This window comes from Antedon mediterranea, chromosome 3 (genome assembly GCF_964355755.1).
Source record: "Antedon mediterranea chromosome 3, ecAntMedi1.1, whole genome shotgun sequence".
NCBI lineage: Eukaryota > Metazoa > Echinodermata > Crinoidea > Comatulida > Antedonidae > Antedon > Antedon mediterranea.
Genome location: NC_092672.1, coordinates 37,860,995 through 37,887,929, shown reverse-complemented (window position 1 = coordinate 37,887,929; position 26,935 = coordinate 37,860,995). Strand labels below are relative to the sequence as shown.

Here is a 26,935-nt window from a genome sequence, read left to right as displayed (position 1 = left end):
GCAACGACGTATTGACGCAAAGTGCTGTATTACGTAATCACAAGTGGGAACCGACGTCGCAATTGGAACAAGAACCAACAGGAACAAAATCCCATTCTATATTATAAAGAATTAACAATATTGGAAATGTATCAAAATCAATTAAGATTTATTGGATCATCATCATCGTCGTACCAATACAGTATCTTCACAACATCCCCAGGCTATAGATGACCTGAATACAATTAAATACGATTGCCCTTTGCTCCGAGAAAACGGCGATAAGAACTTGGCATGCGGCGCTTTCATTTCAGTACAGTATAGTGAAAACAGGAAATAATCTGTGTTGCAATAGTGCATGAAATTCTTTTTAGCTTCGCAGTGGTGCTATACGGAGCTAGGTAAACAATCATGCACTCGGTACAAGCTGTTGTCTTCTTGATTGCAACATTTGCAACAGCCATTGCTTTGGATGTTTCTCAGATCTGTGGTAAGAATGTGTCTTTTTAATTTAGTCCTGAAACTTAGTACTATTCGTTTTTGCAACTTCAGAAACGGCGAGTCTTTTATTTGTTTTTACCAGTCGAGTGAACCCTGCTGTGTGATATGTCGATTACGGGGCGCCGCCTGACACGTTAATTATACCAGGGAGATGTTTATTTTACATCTCCCTGCTTATACTACTCGCAACATTTGTTTTTTAAAATTCTTTGTCTATCATAAAAAGTTCAAAATTTGGTTTATTCTAGTAAAACTTTTGTTTTTCAATTATAAACCGTGGAATAAACCATGGCTTGTAAAACCGAATTGGTATGTGGGACGGCGCCCCGTCGTAGTCATAATGAAACTTTACTGGTGGTATATGAATGCGTTTAACATAAGTCTATTATTACTTCTACTTTAGTATAAAGTTCTATGCAATTATGCCTATGTTGACAGTTACAGAAAGGTCAAATAGGTCAAATACTGTCCATGGTGTGATGCTTGCTATGTTTGTTTTTGTTGTGAAATCTGACCTTCACGATATCAGATGATGTCAATATTTGCGACATTGTGAAAGTCAAAATTTTGGATTGAGTGGGTGAATGAGGTTCAATAATAATACAATGTTCAAAACAATTAATCTGTTTGTGGCAATTTTCCACTTCCAGTATTTGATTTTTTTTACGAGGGACCTTAATAGGCCTATAGGTTGTCCACAAAACCTAAAATTTCATTTGGTTCGTTAGAATGCAACACAATTTAAAAAAAAGAGAACATGCGCGCTCCAAAATATTATGAGAAGGCACGCTTTTTTGAAAAACATGGTCTGCTTCTGCTTATTCAATTATAGGAGAGAGTACTCCAACAGAATTGGTTGAACAACTTGAAAACTCTATCGAGAGAGCGTCAACTTGGCTAGAAGATCAGCAACTGCTAGATGGCAGCTGGCCACTGCAGTCAACCAAAGAAGCCATCTGGGCTCTTCAGACGACCAACGAAGACTGGTATAGTCTTGAAGCAACAACTCGACAACTGGGAGTCAAACAACTAGAGATTGAGCTGCTTGCTGAGCTAGCTCACAACAACAAGTAATTAGACATTTCTAAAGCTTTATTTCCACACTAGAGACGAAACGCAATTAGAATGTAACGCATTTTAAGCTTGGTTCCCACTAGTACGTAACACAAGGACGTAGACGCAACGCAAGCGAGTTGACCAATCACACACGACTGTTCGAATAATCCACCGCTTGAGATTGGTGAAATCACTTTACGTTGCGTTACGTCCTTGCGTTGCGTCCTATTGGGAACCGAGCTGTAGTGATGACCAATAATCACAGGCGGTGAATTATTCTAACTGTCTGTTGTGTGATAAATGATAAGAAAAATATACATGCTTATGACTCCATATAAATTATAAGAACCAAATCATCATAAGAATGTAATCTTAATGTTCTGGTCAAATGTGTCATATAACTTAAGGAAAGTCAAATGTAATTTTGTATTTCATGTCAAGCATCCGGGTTAGACAACGTATATCCCGGCGGGCAATAGGGCAATGGATTAGTTCGTTTACTATCTATAAGCCAACAAGGAAGTATAATGTAATTTTGTATTAATTAATGTAAAAGTAAAATCTATATTTCCTTTATTTTATCCGGGTCAGAATTATCCTGATTATCGGTATTATTTTATGATAATGTTTTCCTTATAGAAGTAAGCCTGTGTTTAAATTTGAATTAAATTGCGCCGTTCATAATTGAAATAGAGTATAAGCTCTGTCTACACTATCAAACAAGTTTGACAACAAAAGTGTGATGTGCCCAAATATGGGAATGATATGCTCAAATATGGTAGTGATATGTCTATATATGAGCACATCACATTTTTTTTGTCACATAAGATTTGATAGTGTAGACAGAGTAGGCCTGTATTTTATTTTGAATTAAATTGCGCCTTTCACATTCTGAATAGAGATAACAATCATTGACAAATAGAAATAATTTTTCATGTTTCATTTAAAACTTTTACATGTCAATGGATGAAACATTAACCAATATCTTGAATATCAATGAATTATATTGTATATTTCATTTGTAAGGGCGAATCATATTTGGCCTGGACGCGTACGGAACCGTAAACTTTCTCTCGGCAAGTTTTCGTACTACACACATGCGCTAAACGCGACCTGTCATGACGTCACCGATTTCTACGGCCACGATCTACCAGCCATGCTTCAAGCTCAAATGCATTTATTTCCAAGAGAAGGATTCAACAACTACTATCAGTATGCCTTGGCAATGCTTGCTGTGTGTAACTCAGGCCAGATGATAAAAGTCAGAAACGTTAGAATATTGATTGGCGGACAGGATGAAGACGGTGAAATCAGCTTTCACTCTCGATTGCCAGGTAGGTCACTTCCGACAATTTGTGAAATCAAATATTGATATATAGATTGTTCCAGATTAATGGCAGCGAGTACAGTGAAAAATTATATTGGCAAACTTTCCTTAAGTAAGGAAGATATGCTCCTTTAAGCCTGGTTCCCACTTGCATGCATCAATGACGTAATAGACGCAACGCAAGTGAGTTGACGAATCACAAAGCAACGTCATGATTGGTCAAATTACTTTGCGTCCAAGTGGAAACCATACTGTATATGGGAAACGAGAGATTACGGCGCGGCACGCACAATGGAAGAAGTTGTATTTACAACTAAACACAATTAAATGATTACACATTTTTTTAAATTTTAGATGAAACAGCCATGGCAGTGATGGCGCTACAGTGTGTATTTCGTTCTGTCAATCACAATATTAAAACGATGGTATCGCAAGCAATACAGCAAGCTGAACTTGCGTTGTTGGAATGGCAGCTTGACGACGGTAGCTTTGGAAACCCACATAGTACAGCATTGGTTGTCCAGGTATTCATTTATTTATTTGGTCGAAATCAATTTCATTAACAACATAGAATACAAGAAACATTAAGATTCTTAAAATTCAATCGTCACAAAGACAAATTCATTTCTAGGAGAACTAAAGCTTGACTTCCACTAGCGACGTAACGTAACGCAATCTAGGAAATGCCCTTCCGATAATTGTGTTTGCCCCCGCTTGGTGAAATTAAACCTGCAAAGTTTGCAGTACTGTTACGTAATATAACACCTTGCGTCAATACGTCGTTGCTTTACGTTCAAAAAGCGCATCGTCGCAAAAGAACAGGACCATCCTTTGGGTGTCTAATTCATGTCACTTTCGTGTGGTGATCGTAACAAATGTTATTTTGTTCTTTCCAGGCACTAATGACGTCAAAGGAACACAAACCTGAGACGTGGCGATGTACCGATGCCGTTCAAAGTATACTGGATGTCCAGAAGAAGTCTGGTTCATTTGGAAATCTTGGAGCAACACTCCATATTCTGCCAGCACTTGCTGGTCGCCATTACGGAGAATTGAAATATCTGAATCCATCTTGCAAAAAAAGTTGGTGAATTATTTATACAACTAGATCTTTTATGCCAAGTTTATAAGCAAGATAAATTATAACATAGTTTATCCATGCTTTAATTGGCGAGATACTCGCTGTTGGATGCGTACGAAATATATATATAAAAAAATCTGTACGACAATTATTATATTAATAACTTAATAATGCCGTATACTTTACGGACATTGTCTACTACAGTGACGTCATGAACGTGGAGAATATAATGATTTACAGTAAAACTATATAACAAATAAATTTATTTTTATTTTTAGATCCAATTCGTATGCTTCCTAGACTTCCTACAAATTCTAGTAGTATAATGTTATATCTGACAATCCAAGATGAAGTACAAGTTGATAGTGAAGCTACAACGTTGGTCCTCGCTGCTCCACATAACGCTTCGTTATTTGAGATTATGCAGTTGGCCCACCAGTCTGATCAAGATGAATTTAGGTAAAGCTCTGTGAGACACTATCAAACGTTACAAAAAATGTTATGCGCCCAAATATGATAGTGATATGACATCATCGTGTCCACATATGGGTACATCACATTTTTGTGTCACATAAAGTTTGATAGTATAGACAGAGGTTAAGATTAGTAAATCCCACTAGAACGCAATGCCAGGACGTATACGTACGTACGCGTTACACAATCGCTTAAGGCGCCCTTCTCTTCCTAAGCGCGTTGCGTCCAAGTGTGAAGCTTTATGAGGATGGCTAAAGCGCGGTTCCCACTAGAACGCAACGCAACATAACGTAGCGACGTATCGACGCAAAGTGCTGTATTGCGTAACCACAAGTGGGAACCGACGACACAACAATGCTGCAAACATCGCAGGTTTGATTTCACGCAAGCGGGGGCAAACACAATGATTGGAAGGGCATTTTCTTACGTTGCGTAGATTGCGTTACGTTGCGTCGCTGGTGGGAACCACGCTGCGAGAATATCATGAAAATGTTATTTAGCAAAGGCTCTTTTTTTCATATTTAAATTTGTTTTACAGGTTTGAATTTGGTGAGTCTTCATGGGGACACTTTGTGACGTCAATTAATGGATTAAAAAGTAATGGAGACAAGAATCATTATTGGATGTTACTTAATAGTAGTGGTGAGCTGACATCTACAGGTACACATCTCAGTTACTATGGTTATTCTACATTAACCAACGCATGTAATCTAACCAATCACAAGCGACAGCTCGAATGATGAGTCATCAAGCTGCCGCTTGTGTCATTGGTTAGATTTCTTGCGCGTACGTCGTCATTGCGTGGCTTGTACGCACGTCGTAAGCTCGTTGCCACTTGAACGAGATGTAAACGTAAAGTACACTGTCAAACTTTATGGGAAAAAAAATGTGATTTGCCCATATATGAACATGATGATGTCATATCACTACCATATTTGGGCATATTACTACCATATTTGGCCACATAACACTTTTGTTGTCAAACTATTTTGATAGTGTAGACAGAGCTTTATGCGTAAAATCATACCCAATAACCTGATAAATCAATTAATATTCTAAATAAAATGTCTTTCTTTCCAGGAATGGACGACATTTACCCTGAGCATGGTGAACAGTACGTATGGACATATCGTGCGCTCGGTTGAATACCAAATGCCAAGAAACACAAAAACTTAGTTTAAAATATTTTATTATTAGATACAGTATTACTTAATTAATTAATGATAAATTACTAATTTATGCTTTTCAATAAGTAGGTTTTGCACAGAAATGTTAAATATATATATTTTATTTTAGAGCCTACTTAATTTTCATTCAACAAATCGAGAACAATATTGTTTAGGGGATGGGGGGAGGGGATTGTCTAGAGTAATCCGACCCTAGTTCTTTTATTATTCCAAATTAAATAAACTATTTTCAGAAAGTCAATTTAGTTTTTATATTTTATTTATATTTTAAATTAAATGTCTTTTACACAGAAAAAGTACACACTTTTGTTCTATGAGCATAATTATAATTCACTAGTAAAATACTAATAATAAAAATTAATAATTACATGCACTTTTCCACCAGATCCATAACTACTGTAATGTCATCACAACACATGTTTAAAATGAAGCATACTTAGAGCATACTTACTATGTTAAGTGCTCATTGAACACAGTTTTATTAAACCATTATTACTAATCTATTACCTATTGTTATTATTTACAAAACTTCATTTAATAATGGAATGTCCCTGATTTAAAACAATAAAATGTATAACTTTTAATAGGCCAATACAGTAAGTCTTCCTCTATGGTTTAAAGGGTAAATTAAATGGAATGTTCCGGATTTATTTACAACAACAAAATGTATGTCTTTTAATAGGCCAATACAGCTCTATGATTTTAAAGGTAAATAACTGGCCTATAGTTGATTTAAAGAGTTCTATAAAACACACATAGCACCTGTATGTTTGGCTGAAATATTGAGATAAACAATGAAAATGTAATTCCGTATCTTTAATCTCTATCAAACTTTATGTGACAAAAAAATGTGATGTGTCCAAATATGGTAGCATTTTTTGTTTGATAGTGTAGACAGAGCTTTACAGTTTCCTCTGAATAAGGAATGTTGTTTTACGGGAAAGCTTCCCCTTCTCACATTTTTCATGATCATGTAGTGCGAGGCTACAATGCATATAGGATCTGATCTTGATAAAGTCTTCTAGTACTAATAATGCACATCTTCATTGCTTTCTTTTAAACTGTTTCAATCCCACGCAGAACGTCGTGTTCTAGGATGAGACTGTAAAGAGAAAAAAAGACACATGTTTTAGATTATGATTAATTTTTAAATTCTAAGCTAGGAACTGTATGCCACATAAACTCACTTTTATGTAGTGAAGCAAATAACACCAAAATAGTGTAAATAAACATTATTACAATATCTACCTGTGGTTCATAGTTATGTATGGACATTTTTGAGGCTTCCTGTCTCAGCATCTCTTCATAACCTCGTTCTGCTTCTTCTTCCCTTCGTTTTTCATCCTGTTCACGCTGATATGCTTTCTGTAACCTGTCATTCTTTTCAGAGATCTAAATAAATACAACATACGTCTTATATCTTGCCATCTTTATTACAAAATTAATTGTGGGTACTTAAAAACCGGACATCTTTGTATTTTTTAATTCATTTTAAAGTGTAGTTTTCCGAAACATTCAACAGAATTGTTTTCCCTCCTGCCAACTAGTACCCACCTGTTCTTGAATCTCACGGTGCGATTGCTGTTTATGTCTTGCCGTTGCAATCTTGTCTCGTGCTGTCATCTGTTGAACAACCTCAAGTTCTCGCAATAAGTCTTCTCTTTGTTGAAGTGATTCTTCTTGTTTTCGCTGGTTCTCTTCCATTTTGGATTTTATCTGTGTTTGTCGCCCCCCCATTACCTAAACAAATATAATAATATTTATTCGGTCACCAATGAAAATAACCAGGAGTGAGAATAGGCTAAAGCCCAAACAGATTCTGCACTATTAAACTCCATACAATACAAACAGTTAAAATAAAACCTTTTTTACAAGAAAATTAAACAATTGTAATACAAAAATAAAACTCATACTCATAGTGAACTACTTGACATTAAATATTTGAATATTGTTTTCTCAGGATTTAAGTCAGGTTAGTTAAGTTTTCAATGTGTTATTTTCTTTCTTTTAATTAATTGTTTAATTTGAAAACAAAATCCAAACTTTATTGGATGAGACTGACCTCTGACATGAGACGCTCTCTTGCTAGCCTTTCTCGCTCCCATTCCGCTTCTCGTTTGTTCCAATGCCTCTGAGCTTCTTCCCTAAAAGTATGTAATAAATATATGTTATATATTATATACAATAAGTTTAGAACAGCACCTAACTCTATTCACAAAAAAGAAATTCCTATCAAGAATCTAGGAGCAATTGTGAACATTTTGAGGTCATTCATTGGCAATCTGCATTAAACATGTGTCAGACTATATTTTAATTCTCAATGTTATATAAATCAAAAGTTATTATAATTATAAAAGTGTATAGCATGGTATAAACGTAGATCTAGTACACCAGAAGTTAAGTCAACTGATAATAAGTATTCATCAATGACAGCCATATCAGAAGGAGACAAGAACAATGACAGATCCCATGTGAACTTTTCTCTATGCTTTCATAATAAGTATATTGGTGTTCACCTGTACAGCATGTCAAGTTCAGCTTCTCTAGCTTTCTCCAACTGAATCTGTTCATCTACAACCTGCCTCATCCAGGCTGCATCAGCCCTAGCCTTCTCACGTCTTGCACTCTCAAGGCTTTTGTCTTCTGCTTCTTTCTCAGCTAAAGCTTCTAAAATCATTTTATCCATTTCCTAAATATGAATATGAAGCAGAATAGAAATTTTAGTTACAGAAAAAGATACATTTAATGTGTTTTGTATCTAATCATATTTGTATCATAAGATGCAATTAACCATTTATATTAAATTTGTTTCATTTACGTATATCCAATCTCATAACCACTCCGTTTTTTTTTCATAACATTTATTTCCAAAAAATGATGGTGTCACCAAGAAAGCAGCAACTTGTGTCAGAGACAAAAAACCAAAAAAATATTGCTTGTGTCTTTTATTATTCTTTTATTAGGAAGCAATTTACAACGACCTCTGACCTAAATATTTGTGTCAAAGGTTGTCATCTGAACAGAGCCTAGGAATTGAGTAAGGAAGGACATCCCAATGTCTTGCATGCAGACAATGAATGACATAACTAGTTTCTAAGTCACCAATTGAAATCTTCCTATTCATTAATACTGAAATCTGCTTACCAGTGCTTTTTGAACTTGTTGTGACCGTCGTCTAAGTTGTGCTTTGTACTGACGGGACAGAACTTGACCTAACTGAGTCTGTTTACGCTGTTCCTCAAGTTTTTGACGATCTTCTTCTAACTTCTCTAACTCCCATTGTTCCTGCATCAAGGAGGCTTCCTCAGCCTTCAATTTTTCAGCCTTTGAAAAAAAACATTGTTATTAAAAAAATTTGAGAAAACTGTACTTAGTTTAATGGCAGAATGACATGATTTGTTAGAGAGTGATAAATGTTTATGTGTACATTCAAAACATAAGTTGAGAGTGATAAATGTTTATGTGTACATTCAAGACATAAGTTGAGAGTGATAAATGTTTATGTGTACATTCAAGACATAAGTTGAGAGTGATAAATGTTTACGTGTACATTCAAGACATAAGTTGAGAGTGATAAATGTTTATGTGTACATTCAAGACATAAGTTGAGAGTGATAAATGTTTATGTGTACATTCAAGACATAAGTTGAGAGTGATAAATGTTTATGTGTACATTCAAGACATAAGTTGAGAGTGATAAATGTTTATGTGTACATTCAAAACATGAGTTGAGAGTGATAAATGTTTATGTGTACATTCAAGACATAAGTTGAGAGTGATAAATGTTTATGTGTACATTCAAGACTTAGTCATCAACTTTACATGTACATTCAAGATTTAAACCATCAACTGTATGTGTCCATTAATACATTTACCTCCAGTTCACGATGTTTTAGCTCTATCATCTGCTCTTTCAATTCACCAGCTAATGCCTTCTCTTCCTGCAGCCTTGCCTCTTGTGTCCGATGATCTCTCTCTATTGCTGCCAACCTCTGCATCTCTAATTCGTAATCTTCCTTTCTTTCTTGCTCCCTTGCTGTATTTTTTCTTTCAGTTGTGTCTTGGATTTGACCACCCCAACCTTGAACCACATGTTTCTTATGCATTTCTGACTCAATCTGAAAAATAATTTAATTTAAAAAAAATATTTTTACAAAAAAAGGAAGATATTTCACTTGCATAAAAATGAATGTGACTGTGGACAACATCTAGTACTAGAATATCACATTTTAAAATCATTGATTCCTTTTAAGGAGTTGTAATTGTAAATACCTATATTTTTAAAACATTTTATAATTTGATTGTTATGGTTTCTCCCTAAAATCAACTCACTCATGCTGACTGGTTCACCCTCTTGAAAAATGGTGAAATAAATAAATAAACCTGTTTACAATGTACAACAAAAATGCTAAATTGTACTTCATGTGGATAAAAACAAGAAACACATTTTCTTAAAATAATTACATTTACCTTTCGTAAATCCGGATTGTTCTTCTTCCAATGTTCATACATTCTTTCATCTGCAATCTGTAGAATGCAAACGTAATGAAATTATATGCAGATAGGAAACCAATAAATTGATATCATGATTTGAAATTATTGATGATATCATGTCTCCCTAAGAATTGTTTTCTAACCTGTTTACGTTGCGTTTCACGCCTGGTCTTCAAGTCATCAGCACGGTCTTTCATATCGTTTAGCCGCATGTAATTTCCCTTAGACAGTCCTCTTAATTCAGCCTCATAATCGTCTTTTTCATTCCGCAAAAGAAGTTTCAAACGTTCCCGTCGGCTTTGTAGTTTGGCTGCTCTTTCCTCTTTGGCATTTCTTGATCTATATGTATCCATACTATAACAAAATTAAAAATTTTTTCCATTCATAAAAGTTTGTTTTGCATTAATTCAGCATTTCAAACAGCCTGTTTTCATCTTGGTGAAAAATGCATTTTATATTTTATATATATTTATAAAATTTTAAATTATAAATGTTTACCGTTCAAAGTGGCTTTAACATTGAAGTATGAACTTTACCTTCCTTGGAATGATCTTTCAGACATCCATCCATTTTGTTTTAATGTCTCCACACCTCGTTTTTGAAAATACTTGGCATTGTTATCCCACTTGTCTCGGTAATCTGCCTCATTTTGCCTTCGTGACACCATTGTACGCTCCTGGACGTTCTTGTAACGCTGAGTCCAGTATGCTGGCAATGTAGGTAATGCCATCTTGAATAAATTTGTTCTAGGTCTATATAATAAAAAAAAACAATAAAAAAAAATTAAATATTTTTTTATAATTCTAGGCTAGAATCTCACTGAGATTCTCTGCTGTCAGAAGGGGAGAGCCATCATATCATTATTTATTACATATGATTTCACCTCTCACTAAGCTACCTAGGGCCTAGGCCTAGTTAAGTAGGCCTAGCCTACTCTAGCTTGCTAGCTAGGCAGGAGGCCTCTGTCTCTGCTGTTCTCTAGTAGTAGTACGGCTAGCCTAGTAGTAGCAGAAGATAGGCTTGGTTAGCCAAAACCTTAGTTAGCTATTTTAGTAGGCCTAGGGCTAGGCCTAGCTAGGCTTAACTAGCCAAAATCTTTCTCCAATAGCAAATTAATCAGTTACAATGTTTATATAGATATTCGTTCGAAAGTCTTTTAAGGATATTACCTATTATAGTATTAATTCTTTAACAAAATTAGTCTCAACGATAGAGATCAGCTTCGGTGTTTTGGCATTTTGTTGTCATGATCAAAATTTAAATTAGATACTACGCCCTCTTGGTTTAGTAATTGATTGGAGTAAATTTTTTCGGAAGTACGAACCAACAAGCAGCTACCATTCAAGGTCATTATCAAATTATCATGATGATAAGAATGTAAAGGCAGAGATTTGTAGTTTTTGTGGCCATTTTTTGTCAACATGGCAGGAAATAAACCCACTGAATGGGTTTTAAAGGTTCTATTAAAATTTGAAGAACAGGTAAATATAATATTGTTGAGTGTCGGTGGCTAGGCGGTCTGTTTTTGGAAGTATTATCTTGATGGTGCTAGCCTAGCTAGGGTGGTCGTCGGCAAAGAGAGAGGTGTACACTGTAGTGTGTATTTGTACAGAGACTTGTGTGTGTTGTGTAGAAAACGTTCAAAACAAGTGTGTTCTTAATTGATTGAAATGTATTGGTTGCTCAATTATAACTTGATTTTTTGTAAAATATTTAATTTTGTTCTAATGACTTGTTAACACATAGAAAATTGAGAAAACAGTAAATGAATCAATCAATCAAACATTGAAACAAGTTTTGTTTATTCTTTCAATTTTATTATTTACTGTTGTTTTATTGTTGAATATTATTAATAATTTTACATGGCATTTGTCCGACACAGGGTAATTTAATGCAGCAAGAAATCAACCTCAGTTTCACTCTTAATTAATGCACTATATAGGCCTAAAGTATAAATGACAACGTGTCGGACAAATATTTTACAAATTATACTAATAGGGTTTTACTTCGTACACTTCAACACAGTTACACTATAGTTTCGCTATTACTAACTGATTCCATACTTTTTAATTTAAGTAGACATGTACATATTATTTTATTCTAATGGCATGGTGGTCATTTCGTAATTTTAATTTTGTAAACATTTTAGATTTGTATGTTAGTTTTGCAGTATGTTGTAGTAGTATGTACTGTATTTTTCAGTAGATAATTTTCTGAAATATATTTCAACTGCACCTTCAACTTCAACTGTAGCTTACATATTATGCTAACTGTATTCCATGTTTTTCTATATGCGCCAACAAAACCATATGTTGTAATAAACAGAGAATATTTTTTTTAGTTGATCGATTTCACTAAATTATTGGCCATTCTTTTGTACGAACTTCAACATGCCCTGTATTATGGTATCTTGTATATTTGACAAATTGATTTGTCAATGTTAATGGAGTATAAAAATAAATTTATACCTCCTTGGTTTGTTAAAAAAAAATTTTTTTCCAATACTAAAAAACTTATTTCATAAATTACTTAATACTGTACTGTATGTGTCATTGATTACATAAAGTAGATATTGTTTTTAAATAAATATATTTGTATTTAAAAATAGTAAACTAGATTTTGTTCAATTTCTAGCTGCCAGTGAATGCAAGTGGACAGCCAAGCAGTGTCTCCCCAGACAGAGAAAAAACAATAGATTGTTTGATAGCTGTTAGTAAGAACCGTTTTACTGAGGTTATCACCAAGCTTACATCAATTTTAAACAAATTGCATACCAACGTGCACATACTTGTAAGTACGCGCTTAAGCTTTGTCTACACGATCAAACTAGTTTGACAAAAAAGGTGTTATGTGCCCAAATATGGTAGATATGCCCAAATATGGTAGTGATATGCCCAAATATGGTAGTGATATAATCATGTCCATATATTGGCACATCACATTTTTTTGTCAAATAAAGTTTGATAGTGTAAAAACATCTCACATTACCAGACTTTCTTACCCGAAATCAGAATTAAAATTCAGAATTCAGCTGACTACATTTTAATGTTGTCTTTGTATAGTGCTTTGTGTACAGTATTTTTAATTTATTGTTACTTTTTATTGAGTGCGTGGAAGTTCACCATGTTATTATTATTAATATCACATTGTTACTTTTTATTGAGTGCGTGGAAGTTCACCATGTTATTATTATTAATATCACATTGTTACTTTTTATTGAGTGCGTGGAAGTTCACCATGTTATTATTATTAATATCACATTGTTACTTTTTATTGAGTGCGTGGAAGTTCACCATGTTGTTATTATTAATATCACATTGTTACTTTTTATTGAGTGCGTGGAAGTTCACCATGTTATTATTATTAATATCACATTGTTACTTTTTATTGAGTGCGTGGAAGTTCACCATGTTATTATTATTAATATCACATTGTTACTTTTTATTGAGTGCGTGGAAGTTCACCATGTTATTATTATTAATATCACATTGTTACTTTTTATTGAGTGCGTGGAAGTTCACCATGTTATTATTATTAATATCACATTGTTACTTTTTATTGAGTGCGTGGAAGTTCACCATGTTATTATTATTAATATCACATTGTTACTTTTTATTGAGTGCGTGGAAGTTCACCATGTTATTATTATTAATATCACATTGTTACTTTTTATTGAGTGCGTGGAAGTTCACCATGTTGTTATTATTAATATCACATTGTTACTTTTTATTGAGTGCGTGGAAGTTCACCATGTTGTTATTATTAATATCACATTGTTACTTTTTATTGAGTGCGTGGAAGTTCACCATGTTATTATTATTAATATCACATTGTTACTTTTTATTGAGTGCGTGGAAGTTCACCATGTTGTTATTATTAATATCACATTGTTACTTTTTATTGAGTGCGTGGAAGTTCACCATGTTATTATTATTAATATCACATTGTTACTTTTTATTGAGTGCGTGGAAGTTCACCATGTTATTATTATTAATATCACATTGTTACTTTTTATTGAGTGCGTGGAAGTTCACCATGTTATTATTATTAATATCACATTGTTACTTTTTATTGAGTGCGTGGAAGTTCACCATGTTGTTATTATTAATATCACATTGTTACTTTTTATTGAGTGCGTGGAAGTTCACCATGTTATTATTATTAATATCACATTGTTACTTTTTATTGAGTGCGTGGAAGTTCACCATGTTGTTATTATTAATATCACATTGTTACTTTTTATTGAGTGCGTGGAAGTTCACCATGTTATTATTATTAATATCACATTGTTACTTTTTATTGAGTGCGTGGAAGTTCACCATGTTATTATTATTAATATCACATTGTTACTTTTTATTGAGTGCGTGGAAGTTCACCATGTTATTATTATTAATATCACATTGTTACTTTTTATTGAGTGCGTGGAAGTTCACCATGTTGTTATTATTAATATCACATTGTTACTTTTTATTGAGTGCGTGGAAGTTCACCATGTTGTTATTATTAATATCACATTGTTACTTTTTATTGAGTGCGTGGAAGTTCACCATGTTATTATTATTAATATCACATTGTTACTTTTTATTGAGTGCGTGGAAGTTCACCATGTTATTATTATTAATATCACATTGTTACTTTTTATTGAGTGCGTGGAAGTTCACCATGTTGTTATTATTAATATCACATTGTTACTTTTTATTGAGTGCGTGGAAGTTCACCATGTTATTATTATTAATATCACATTGTTACTTTTTATTGAGTGCGTGGAAGTTCACCATGTTATTATTATTAATATCACATTGTTACTTTTTATTGAGTGCGTGGAAGTTCACCATGTTATTATTATTAATATCACATTGTAGTTTTGATATACCATCTTTGAGATATTTTTTAGTAATTGTACCTTAATGTTCCATTTGATTTAGTTTTCCTTAAGATTAAGGCATGTTTATTTATTCACCATGTTACATAAAGAGGGAGTATTTTTGCATATTTCCCCCTACAACCCACTTTTTAACCCCACTCTTTAACCCCACTTTTTAACCCCACTCTTTTAACCCCACTCTTTTAACCCCACTCTTTTAATCCCACTCTTTTAACCCCATTCTTTTAACCCCACTCTTTAACCCCACTCTTTTAACCTCACTCTTTAACACCACTCTTTTAACCCCACTATTTAACCCCACTATTTAACCCCACTCTTTTAATCCCACTCTTTTAATCCCACTCTTTTAACCCCACTCTTTTAATCCCACTTTTTAACCCCACTCTTTAACCCCAATCTTTAATCCCAATCTTTAACCCCACTCTTTTAACCCCACTCTTTTAACCCCACTCTTTTAACCCCACTCTTTTAATCCCACTCTTTTAATCCCACTCTTTTAACCCCACTCTTTTAACCCCACTCTTTAACCCCACTTTTTAACCCCACTCTTTAACCCCACTCTTTAATCCCAATCTTTTAACCCCACTCTTTTAACCTCACTCTTTTAACCCCACTCTTTTAACCCCACTATTTAACCCCACTATTTAACCCCACTCTTTTAACCCCACTCTTTTAATCCCACTCTTTAATCCCACTCTTTTAACCCCACTCTTTTAATCCCCAACATTGTTATATTCATTGAATGATCTGCCACACTAAATATCAAATATTGGAGCTATTTAACAATCTGAATGCCATCGTTTTGTGAAATTTGTTTTATGTAAAGTTGGTTTTAAATTTTCCATAAACATTGATTGTTCTTGATTGCATACATTAATAAAGTGAAACCAAAACAATAATTCAAACATATTTACATTATGATCATAAGAACAACATTCATAGACAATTTATTTCCAAACTCATTGTAAAAGTGTAATATAATAATCATAAAATCCATGAGAGCATGATTATTTACCATTGTGGGTATTTTGCATGTATACTATATAGCCTCCAGATGGATGCATACATTAAAAAAAGTTTATTAACACAAAATGAAAGATTCAGTGTGTACTCATTTGGCACGGTGCCAAAAGCACTTCCTGTTTTCCAGTTCAATAAACAATCAATAAAGACTTTATTCAAGATCTCAGTGGTCTATGTGTTTACGTCGTCGTCGTGCTGCTATTCAGAGATGGATGTTTCATAAAATTAGTCTTAAATAATTAAGTAATCTATTAATAAATATCAGTTTTCCTAATAAAACACATCCTTCACTTACTTTGAATTTCACACTTGTATATTATTTAGCCGAGTGATTTAATATGAAAGATAATTTCTCATGCTGCTGGTTTTAATTATAATAATTTCAGTATAGTTACATAGTTTTGATTTAATTCATTTACCGACAATGACAATGGGTGTATTGTATGTTTGTGTATAATGTTGATTTGAATTCTTATGACCTGTGTTCGTTCATGCATACAGGGTCTTGACCTTATTTTCTTCATGCTGAGTTCACTGAATATTAATTTCTCTCAATGATATGTTTATAATTTAATAATATTGACGTAACGTAAATAAAAAAAAAATGTAATATTCTTTGTATGAATTGATAATTTGTCAACAAAAAAAAATAAAACGAATTAACATTAATAGGACTAGGTGTGATTAAAATAAATTATTATTAAGTAAAGACATACAGCAGGTTGATGGAAATTTAATGAGTCCAATTCTGTACCTTACGATCAGAACAAAATTTCATGGTGTGATAGAGCCATGTTGAAATTTGGCAAAAAAGGTTTTTTGACTTTAGTCATAGAGATACTCTATAGTAGTGAATATAATAAGCTTTTAGTCTGCTGAAAAGTAGCGTGCATCTTTTTCCATCAGGGCCAGCTATATATTGAGTCTATCAGCACATTGTGCCTCAGCAGCAGCAGTAGCACGGCCTCTTTAACTGTGACATGCAGCACACCAGTGTGTTATGGCTTCTAGTATTTTGGCAAGTTGCCAAATCCACTTCCTGTTTATAAGTACCCTTTAATAATGGTAATACAGTATAACAAAAATGAATACTGATTTATGTATGGTTATGGTATACTATAGTTACTGTGGTAGTTGGTACAATACAGAGCCCATGTTATGGTGTACTGTAGTTACTGTGGTAGTTGGTACAATACAGAGCCCATGTTATGGTATACTATAGTTACTGTGGTACAGTAGTTGGTACAATACAGAGCCCATGTTATGGTATACTGTGGTAGTTGGTACAATACAGAGCCCATGTTATGGTATACTGTAGTTACTGTGGTACAGTAGTTGGTACAATACAGAGCCCATGTTATGGTATACTGTGGTAGTTGGTACAATACAGAGCCCATGTTATGGTATACTGTGGTAGTTGGTACAATACAGAGCCCATGTTATGGTATACTGTGGTAGTTGGTACAATACAGAGCCTATGTTATGGTATACTGTAGTTACTGTGGTAGTTGGTACAATACAGAGCCCATGTTATGGTATAAATAATGAACAGTGCTCGTGGTATATTTTACAGTGAGTACCAGTCACTATCAATAGGATACTGTGGGCTAATTCACACACAGTCAGTTGGTGTGGTTTTGATACATTTTAGAGATTAGTTATACTGTAAAAATATAAAATTACAGTTAATGTTAATGAAAGAATGTTATTGAAATTGAAACATGATGGTAATCATTAATGACGTATAGGAAATGGACAAATAAACAAATATGAACATTATTGTTATGTATCTATACAGGAGTATGCATGACACAGTACATTATATTTAATGTACACATGAAAGAATGTTTTTATTGTGTTTTAAAATAGGAATATTGTTTCACTAATCTAAATATTAAATTAAAAAAATAAAAATATTCTTATTTATATAATTTGTACCTATTGTACCTGTAGAAAACGTTGCAGTTAAAAATTGTGTTTCTCTGCTCTACGCTTGTTGATCATAAATTATATTTTAAATATTTTAATTAGTTCGGCTTACAAATTGTAATGGAGGTTTTCATCCAAGCAATGCACTTTCTTTTAAATAATTAGTTTCTTTTATTTCAACATTGTAAGGATGATGTTATTGTTCTTAATTAAAATTTTTTACTGTAGATAAAATTTGTTTTTACTATAACATTTTACTGTTCATTAATTTAAGTCTAGTTATGACAAACAAAAAAATACACAATACAATACACTAGAAAGAAATGAATTTTTCTGAAAAGTAAAATATTGATAACATTTTTATTTGATTGTGTTTTCATCATTGAATTATAATAAGCTTTGTTGTACAGAAATAAAAAAAAATCTATGCTACTGTAAAAATGAAAATGAATAAAAATATTAGTATGTTATTAAAAATTATAAAATACATTTGTTGATGTCTACTTTAAAAAAATGAAGAATATGGCAAAATGTTACTATGAAAATATTCTTTTGAAAGTGGGTATGTAACCGTAATCATTTATGTTTTGTTTTTATTCCCCAAAACAATTAGAACTAGAAAGACACTTCGAGAGTGCATACCTCCGCCTACTGTCAAATTCTCCTACATAAGATTTTTCCGGTAAAAAAGAAATATATATATATTTGTGTGTGTGTCTGGCTAATTCAACTACAAGCATGTGTATGCGAGTTTGGTGTAATGGTTATGTAACAAGCCTTTCAATTAACAATAGCTTCAGTTGACTAACAATAGAACAGCAACGCGAAAATCAAACAAGTGAATTTGAAAAGAAATAGGTTTTTAAACTACTCGCATAAAAAAACGTGCACATTAAATCAAATTATGTTTTGAATTTACAAATCACAAGTTATAACTCTTGCCTCTTGTACAAAAATGTTTTTTGGACAAGTGAAGTAGTTCTCGAGAAAATGCAATTTTAGTTTATTTGTTACTTTAAGACTGCTCGCCGGCTTTTTGGAAAATTCTGTCCTATCTTTTAACACTAGCAGGTCTGAATAGTACACTAAAAAAGTACAAACAAACCCACGCGATCGATTACATATACCTCCTTGGCGGAGGTAAATTAAAAGCACCGAAAAACTAAATGTATTTATATTAAATTATGTTATTTATATTTAATGTCTTTTTATTTTATAGAGATCGGGAGATGAAAAAAGTGTATATAAGTCGCAGTTAATAGTCTTAGGAACATTGGAAAAATGTCTGTCAGAGGTAAGTATGCTGAGAAAGTGCGATGCGCAATCTAGTCATATTGTTTAGTGGTAAACTTTGTAAAATATCTGAAGTTTTTTGTTAATTGTCTTAGAAATAAAAAAAATGTCTGTCAGAGGTAAGTATGTTGATAAAGTGCGATGCGTAATCTAGTTGTAATGTTTATTGGTAAACTTGGTCAAACATCTGCAGTTTTTTCCCATTATAAGTATTTATGGATTACTCCATTATGGTAAACAGAGGAATTTTATTAATATTTTTTTTTGCCCAACAGAAACAAAAACCCATTTATTTCTCAATTTTCTTTTTACATAAATTTCGTTATTATTCATTTTAATGCACTGTATTGTTATATGTTACAAACAGCAATCAAAGGACTGGTCTAGGATAGATGACACTAAACTTGTCAAGAAGCTGCTGCAGGAGGTGTCCCACTTCCTCAAAGAGTCCAGCGAAAATGCTTTGTCGTGTGAACTGAAGCAAAGAGCATCTAAAATCCTGTTCTCACTCAGTCAAACCAACTTCAATGCCATGCTCAAGCGTATTCTAAGCAGGTATTTTTATCTGTTTACTTTTAAAAACATTATTTATTCTTTTAAATCATAATTATTTTAAAATTTCATAATGTATTAGTGAATACAGCACAGTAGAACCCCTCCATTGGGGGAGCCCCCTCCTATTCATGTTTAAATGCTTTTAGGAATACACCTATGGGGAAACTCTTTAACTGGAAATATTTAGCCAATGTCTAAATTGACATTGTCCCCTGTGACTCTGTCTACACTAGTTTGACGACAAAAAAAAGTGTGATGTTCCCAAATATGGTAGTGATATGACATCATCATGTCCATATTTGGGCACATCTATCAAGTTTGATAGTGAAGACAGAGCTTTAGAGTAACCGACAAAATCTAATGCTTAAACGTACGATAAGCTAAACATTACGACGTCTTTAAATTATTCAATAACACATGACAATGATAATAAACCTCTTTGTTACTATTACCACTAGCGAGTACTCTACCTTCATATCTTATCATTGCTATTATTATTAGTATACTCAAAATATACATGCATTCTGGCAAAGTATATGTTTGCTAGAAAAGAATTTAAATTCTATTGCTAGGAATAATAAAAAGGTCATACTATTATATCATTATCAGTTTGTTAATTGTTTTTTTCCCAAAGCATTTTTTGAAATTGGTAAAAAAGTTACTAAATTAACCTTGTATACTCTTTTTCTATGTACAATTTAAAGGGAACATTTATACAATATTTAGTTCTTTATTTATATTAAACCACTTGCTTTAACAATATTACTAATACTTACTACTAGGAATATTTATTAGTGTTAAGTTGTGAGGTAATTTTCCACAGTTAGTACAGTTAGTACTGGTTTGACACAAAAAAAATAGTGATGTGCCCAAATATGGTAGTGATATGCCCAAATATAGTAGTGCTATGACATCATCATGTCCATATATGGGCACATCACATTTTTTTGTCACATAAGGTTTGATAGTGTAGACAGAGCATTAGTTTTGAATCATGTCTTTTGTTATACTGTTAAGTTTAGTATTATGACCTTATACAGGCAGCGTTAGTAACTTTAGTTAGACTGTTTTATTGGCATCACCATATGGTTTGCCATCAACAAGGCTCCTAACTGCCATATTTCATACTATAATATACTTTTATTTAAATATTACATTTGTTGTGCATAAACATATGCAGTTCATTTACTTCTTAATCTTAAGGGTATTTCTTTTATTTTCTTAACATTTCTAAAGCGACATGAATGAGCATGTAGCTTTAGAAATATCCTGATTATTTATAGAACATACCGATAATTAAATTGTACTTTTCTTCCTTTTTTCCTTTAAATTGTATACCACTAAAAAATATAAACCAGTATTTATTCTTTCATACATTAAATTATTTACTCACTTTCTTTCCTTCTTTAATTTAATAAAATAATGTTTTGTAAATAAAATATACTCCTCTGGGACATCCTTGTTAATATTTCTCAAAACAATCACAGGGGAAATGTACTGTTATGCTTTAACACTACGGTCAACCTCTATTCAAGAGCTTTAATGAAACACTTTCCTGTGAAATGAATGATAGAAAATATATTGTCGATTTCGTGCAGCCTAGCTTAAAATATTCTCCTCGAAGAGCGAGATATACCTGAAAACAACCCTCTCCGTAAATGGAGCACTTGTAGACTACCAACACCATTTCTGATTTGTGTAATTGAATGTCCATTATGGCCAACACCTATTCAGGGGACATTTTATTAAAGGTAGCCACTTAATAGTTAAGTTCTACTCAATTTTGTTTTAAATCCTTATATTGAATTTCTTTAAATTTCTTCACAGGTTAGATGACCTGTCTGCAGCCAATGATGAAACCGTTGATCTGGTGGATATTGAGTTGATACAGCACATGAACATGAGTATAAGACAACTAACACAGCTTCTTACTGGTAGGTAATATTGAATATCAAACTAATGTTATCATGATGGCAAAACAAAGTAGGCTACACCTTACATTTCATTGGAACCTAGAAACTTGATTCTAGTGCAATAATGGTAAAAGTGTCTTTAAAATGTTGTTTAAATATTTATTGTTAAATTACAACACCAAGGTAGAACAGAAATGAGATGGCACCACAAAATTTCTCAAGAAATTGGTATAATGTGGATAATAACAGCCTTAGCACTGCAGTGGGCTGAAAATGCCTAATAATGCTGATAATGAATGATTGTTATTTTACATTATTGAAATCAATATATTTTCTTGAAATTGATTTTTGGTCAGTCAGGCTTGGTCAACATTTTGGTCGGTCAGGCTTTGTGAACATCTTGGTTGGTCAGGCTTGGTCAACATGTTTTTATGTCTAATTATTTCAATACATAACAACAATTTAACTTGTATATTTTTTCTACAGAGTTTGCTATCAAGTTAAAGCATGTAAGGAAGACTGCTATTCCTATACTTGTGTTAAGTATTGAAAGAGTAAGTAGATAATGTACAATTGTTTAGATATACTCCTGTCTAATGCTCTGTCTAGTTTGACTAATGTAATGTGCCCAAATATGGTAGTGATATGCCCAAATATGGTAGTGATATGCCCAAATATGGTAGTGATATGCCCAAATATGGTAGTGATATGCCCAAATATGGTAGTGATATGCCCAAATATGGTAGTGATATGCCCAAATATGGTAGTGATATGACATCATCATGTCCATATATAGGCACATCACATTTTTTTTGTCACATAAAGTTTGATAGTGTAGACAGAGCGTTAGAGACCAAAATTGTTCTTATAGACATTTCAATTATATCATAAACACCTTAACATTCTCTTTTACATTTAAAGTTTTTTGTTTTAATTATAAATACAAATTGTAGTTGACAAAATGACTCAAGTACCTTAATCTAATTACGCGTGTCGTTATGCATCGTCCCACTCCCCTAAAAGTGAACTTTTGATGACATATTTTGGACTATTTTTAGTCTTTTCGTTTACCGACCATTAATTTTTTTTTACCTTTTTTACCAAGATGGCATAAACTTTTTTTGTTTTACATGTTTGTCACAAAAACTATGTTAAAAAATGTATATTATATCCTTAATTGGTTTTAATTAATGCATTAATTTTGATAATTATGAAAGTTTAGTTTATGACTGTGCCAGCATTCAACCTCATTTGTAAAAACCCACCTATTTCACAAGGTTATTCTGATTTAGATAATTAACAAAACGGAGATGACATGTCAGTTAAATTGCTCGCAATAGAAGTTTTGACGCTGCGATAACTGTCTCAATCATAACCTAAAAATATATATAAATAAATTGTACGGAAAAGAAAAGAAAGAAAATTTATGAATTTGGTATTTAGAAATCATGTGTTGTCTTTTTACAAACCATAGTTTATGTTCAAAGTACATTTTACATTTAAGATGTATTCATCTTTTTATACACATCAGTACAGTATCAACTACTTTTATCCAAGAAAAATTTCATTTTACATTTAAGATTTTTTCATTTTTATACACACCAGTATTAACTGCTGTTGTCCAAGAAAAAGTACATTTTGCATTTAAGGTGTTTTCACATACCGATTACCCAAAAGAAAGAAGCTCTCCCTTGGCAGCAAACTAGTATGCCATAGAGCAGAGGTTCCCTGATTTAGAAATGAATCTTGCAGGCCAGATAGAGCACAGCATTAGGGCCACAGTGTCTGTAAGCTCATAGGTTTTAAGGACATCAACTTGTGGACAGGTTGTTGAGAACCCCAGCCAGAAATATAACATTTTTTAAATGGAATATCACAGATGCCAATTTTCAGTGTTTTCTTTTTTCGCTTTTTCAAATCAAATAAAATCAGATTTGAAAAATATATATAATACATCTAATCCTTTAATTCAATATGGACTGTCGTTAGTAAAGCTCTGTCTACACTGTCAAACTAGTGCCCAAATATGGTAGTGATATGCCCAAATATGGTATTGATATGACATCATGTCCATAAATGGACACATCACATTTTTTTGTCACATAAAGTTTGATAGTGTAGACAGAGCTTTACTTCTTTTCACACATTTAGTATTCGGATAGTTGTCACTACAGTAGTTTAGCTACTACTAGACCTTGGATAGAGACATAATGATTTAGTTAGGATATAAAAATAGAAAATGTTGGTATATTGACGATCATTAATTAAAAAATATGAAAGTGAAAATAGAGTTTTAATTAATAACTATAAGTAGACCAGGACATGACTAAATGGTTTGACAGGAGCCATAGCAGTGGCCATGATGGACAATGGTTAGGTTCAAGGCTTAGATGGTGGTTTAGCAGGAGCCATAGCAGTGGCCATGATGGACAATGGTTAGGTTCAAGGCTTAGATGGTGGTTTAGCAGGAGCCATAGCAGTGGCCATGATGGACAATGGTTAGGTTCAAGGCTTAGATGGTTTGACAGGAGCCATAGCAGTGGCCATGATGGACAATGGTTAGGTTCAAGGCTTAGATGGGCAGGCTAGAAATGGGTTGTAGTATTCCAATAGAATAGTGCTAGGTTCAAGGCATAGACAGGCCACAGAAGACCTACAAATGGCTGTGGGTTTCCGATAGAAGATGGCCATATTCAAGGGTTAGTTAGACAGGAGGCCTAGAAATGGCGATGTGGTTTTGTAATATTTCAAAGGACAGTGACAAGGCTTCAATGTTGTGATAGGCCTCATTCAATGGGCTAAATTAAAGACAGGACATTCATACTGTAGCCTGCTAATGAAGATACAATTTAGGAACAGGCCTGAGATGGTATGAGAAAGGCGTATGCGGGTATTATCATACAGTAGTAATAATATATTTACTTTTTCCAAAAACCAAGTAAACTTGTTATTTGAAGGGTCTGGTTGAACTTTAAACAGTTTAATTAAAAAAATAATGGAAAGTCAGAAGTTTATAAAGCTCTGTCTACACTATCAAAAAAATGTGATGTGCCCATATATAGACATGATGATTACATATCACTACCATATTTGAGTATATCACACTACCATATTTGGGTACATCACACTAGGATGATAGTGTAGACAGAGCTTAAGATTACATACAATTCTGTTCTAGGTTAAAAATGCATAGCTTCGGAAGAAGAGCTTTACGCATACAGTAGCTGACAAACTACCCTTGCCATTGCGTGATGACGAATACTAAAGGCCTTGGCCCCTAGAGAGAGGAACTTATTTATTTGCTGAATGGAAGGCTCAACAAATCAATGCTATAATTAGCCTTCCACCTGTGGAATACTCCTTACTCTTACACACTACCCCTATGACTTAAAGAGCTTATCATGTATGATGACATACTGACAAATAGTATTTCCCCTGTGTTTTTTTTTCAGCTATTGATGTTAATTCTAAGTGAAATATTGTATGTACAATTGCATTGCACAGTAGCATAAGACACATGGGGCATTTTACTTTGAATCATGTTATCAATTCAATTTTGAATTGCAGAATATTTTTCTGCACAAATTTACATTATTATTATTATATAAAGTATAACAAAATATAAAATTCCATTTAAAAGTTCATACAAAAATACAGTATTTACAAATGTAAAAATAACAAATTTACATATAGTACAAAAACGAATTAACATCAATGACTTATTCAGTTCAAAATGTATTTGGAAGTTAGTAGTTTGCATTGACTGCCAAACATTAAGAAAATCCTAAAATTTCATAAAAAGTCATAAAATTTATTTATGAATATTTAAAAATGTTTACCCTGTTATTTTTTATAGGCGATATGGAATTGGATGGACAATTATTCAGAAGTATTTTCATGTCTCCAAACTCACAGCAACACTGAGCTGGAAGGTAAAAAAAGAAAATAAACAGTAAATTAATTGAATAAATTTCCATCCAGGCACAAAAGATAGTAATCTAAATCCTAAATAAATTGTTGTTATTTTTATTTTGTTATTAAAAAATTGCTGTTTTTCAGAAATTTGTGACCGTGTTTTTGACAGTGCAGAGACAAAACGCAAAGGTTCTGTTTGGTTGTTAGAAGTGATGCTTCTCATTCTTTGTCCCGTAAGTTATAAAATCATCAAATCATAATCTTTAAATCTTAATATCACCACCAACATGATTACCACTATCATTGTGACTAGACATCATCATTGTCACTATCAATATCATAATCATCATCATTGTGACTAGACATCATCATTGTCACTATCAATATCATAATCATCATCATTGTGACTAGACATCATCATTGTCACTATCAATATCATCATTGTGACTAGACATCATCATTGTCAATATCAATATCATTATTGTCAATATCAATATCATCATCATCATCATCATTGTGACTAGACATCATCATTGTCACTTATCAATATCATCATCATCATTGTGACTAGACATCACCATCGTCATTATCACTATTAATATCATTAACTTTTATCAATATAATTATCATCATATGATTTGATAATATGAATCTTTTTTATAAATTGTAATTTTATCTAATGTATGATGTAATTGTGAATGTTTTGTTTGTTTTAACATTTTATATTTTTGTTGAGGAAAAAACTGTTTCCATGTACACATTTTTATATATGGAACAAATAAAAATTTAATTTGATATTGTGTTAAATTTTATTATGTGTTTATTTTTAAGGTTTTAGTGGGAGAGTTGTTAAGTTGCGAGTCAACTAGTCAGCTTGCTGTCAATCACCAGAAAAAGAAGTTCTTTCTTGAGAACATTCGTAGATTGATAAGTACCCCAGGCAGTAGCAAGCAGTTGATGGAGTACAGCGTGGTAGCGGCTGTTAAGTTATGCAAGGCCGCTAGCTACGTTAACCGCTCAGACACTTCTATATACTTTCACATAGTGGAACCACACATTGCTGACCTAAAGGTTAGTCACATGTCATTTAGTGTTAAAACAACATTATTTTTTTCTTTTTAAAATTTATTTCAATAAGCTTATCTCAATTATCTCAATGAGCACAATAGTTAGAAATATTCAAAGATGTCAATTTTTTTGTATTTCAGTTGACGTAAATTTATTTCGAACATCAAAATGTTTATTTATTAGAATTTCTTTGAAAAAGACTTCATTATTCGTCTTAAATATTTTCATTCAAATAGTATTTTCTTTCAATAGTAA

General features: G+C 32.7%; 3 protein-coding genes across 4 annotated transcripts in view; 2 read left to right on the top strand and 1 right to left on the bottom strand.

The window, feature by feature from the left end:
- Nucleotides 1-312: 312 nt before the first annotated feature.
- LOC140045509 (uncharacterized protein CG3556-like) lies at nt 313-5,846 on the top strand. The gene is made up of 8 exons (XM_072090445.1): nt 313-469; nt 1,313-1,550; nt 2,563-2,870; nt 3,218-3,387; nt 3,760-3,946; nt 4,223-4,403; nt 4,957-5,078; nt 5,499-5,846. The coding sequence occupies exons 1-8, from the start codon at nt 391-393 to the stop codon at nt 5,561-5,563; spliced, it is 1,350 nt and encodes a 449-aa protein (XP_071946546.1). The 5' UTR covers nt 313-390; the 3' UTR covers nt 5,564-5,846.
- A 380-nt stretch (nt 5,847-6,226) lies between these two features.
- LOC140045507 (trichoplein keratin filament-binding protein-like) lies at nt 6,227-11,333 on the bottom strand. Of its 2 annotated transcripts, XM_072090443.1 has the most exons (11): nt 11,269-11,333; nt 10,636-10,851; nt 10,243-10,453; nt 10,076-10,132; nt 9,481-9,723; nt 8,750-8,929; nt 8,122-8,294; nt 7,668-7,749; nt 7,160-7,345; nt 6,854-6,997; nt 6,227-6,707 (listed from the first exon to the last, which is right to left on the bottom strand). In XM_072090443.1, exons 2-11 carry the CDS (start codon nt 10,827-10,829, stop codon nt 6,672-6,674), a joined length of 1,506 nt encoding a protein of 501 aa, XP_071946544.1. In that variant the 5' UTR covers nt 10,830-10,851; nt 11,269-11,333; the 3' UTR covers nt 6,227-6,671. The 2 variants fall into 2 exon arrangements, with proteins under 2 accessions (XP_071946544.1, XP_071946543.1); XM_072090442.1 differs by having other exon boundaries at nt 6,227-6,997.
- Nucleotides 11,334-11,472: 139 nt separating this feature from the next.
- LOC140045504 (neurofibromin-like) overlaps nt 11,473-26,935 on the top strand; it is a 51,915-nt gene continuing 36,452 nt past the window's right edge. The window contains exons 1-9 of the mRNA XM_072090439.1: nt 11,473-11,580; nt 12,734-12,889; nt 19,156-19,230; nt 19,597-19,784; nt 21,612-21,718; nt 22,184-22,251; nt 25,554-25,629; nt 25,757-25,845; nt 26,444-26,683. Coding sequence (XP_071946540.1) covers nt 11,521-11,580; nt 12,734-12,889; nt 19,156-19,230; nt 19,597-19,784; nt 21,612-21,718; nt 22,184-22,251; nt 25,554-25,629; nt 25,757-25,845; nt 26,444-26,683 — 1,059 coding nt within the window. The 5' untranslated portion in view covers nt 11,473-11,520. The remainder of the gene's footprint in view (nt 11,581-12,733; nt 12,890-19,155; nt 19,231-19,596; nt 19,785-21,611; nt 21,719-22,183; nt 22,252-25,553; nt 25,630-25,756; nt 25,846-26,443; nt 26,684-26,935) is intronic.

What these genes read in the sequence shown, in the direction of transcription:
- LOC140045509 (XM_072090445.1), top strand. Translation starts at nt 391, where the DNA reads ATGCACTCGGTACAAGCTGTTGTCTTCTTGATTGCAACATTTGCAACA. An exon ending in GAATCCATCTTGCAAAAAAA is followed by an intron (nt 3,947 to 4,222) that starts GTTGGTGAATTA and finishes TTTTATTTTTAG; the next exon opens with ATCCAATTCGTATGCTTCCT. An exon ending in TGGTGAGCTGACATCTACAG is followed by an intron (nt 5,079 to 5,498) that starts GTACACATCTCA and finishes CTTTCTTTCCAG; the next exon opens with GAATGGACGACATTTACCCT.
- LOC140045507 (XM_072090442.1), bottom strand. Translation starts at nt 10,829, where the DNA reads ATGGCATTACCTACATTGCCAGCATACTGGACTCAGCGTTACAAGAAC. An exon ending in GAAAGATCATTCCAAGGAAG is followed by an intron (nt 10,454 to 10,635) that starts GTAAAGTTCATA and finishes ATTTTGTTATAG; the next exon opens with TATGGATACATATAGATCAA. An exon ending in AACAAGTTCAAAAAGCACTG is followed by an intron (nt 8,295 to 8,749) that starts GTAAGCAGATTT and finishes ATTCATATTTAG; the next exon opens with GAAATGGATAAAATGATTTT.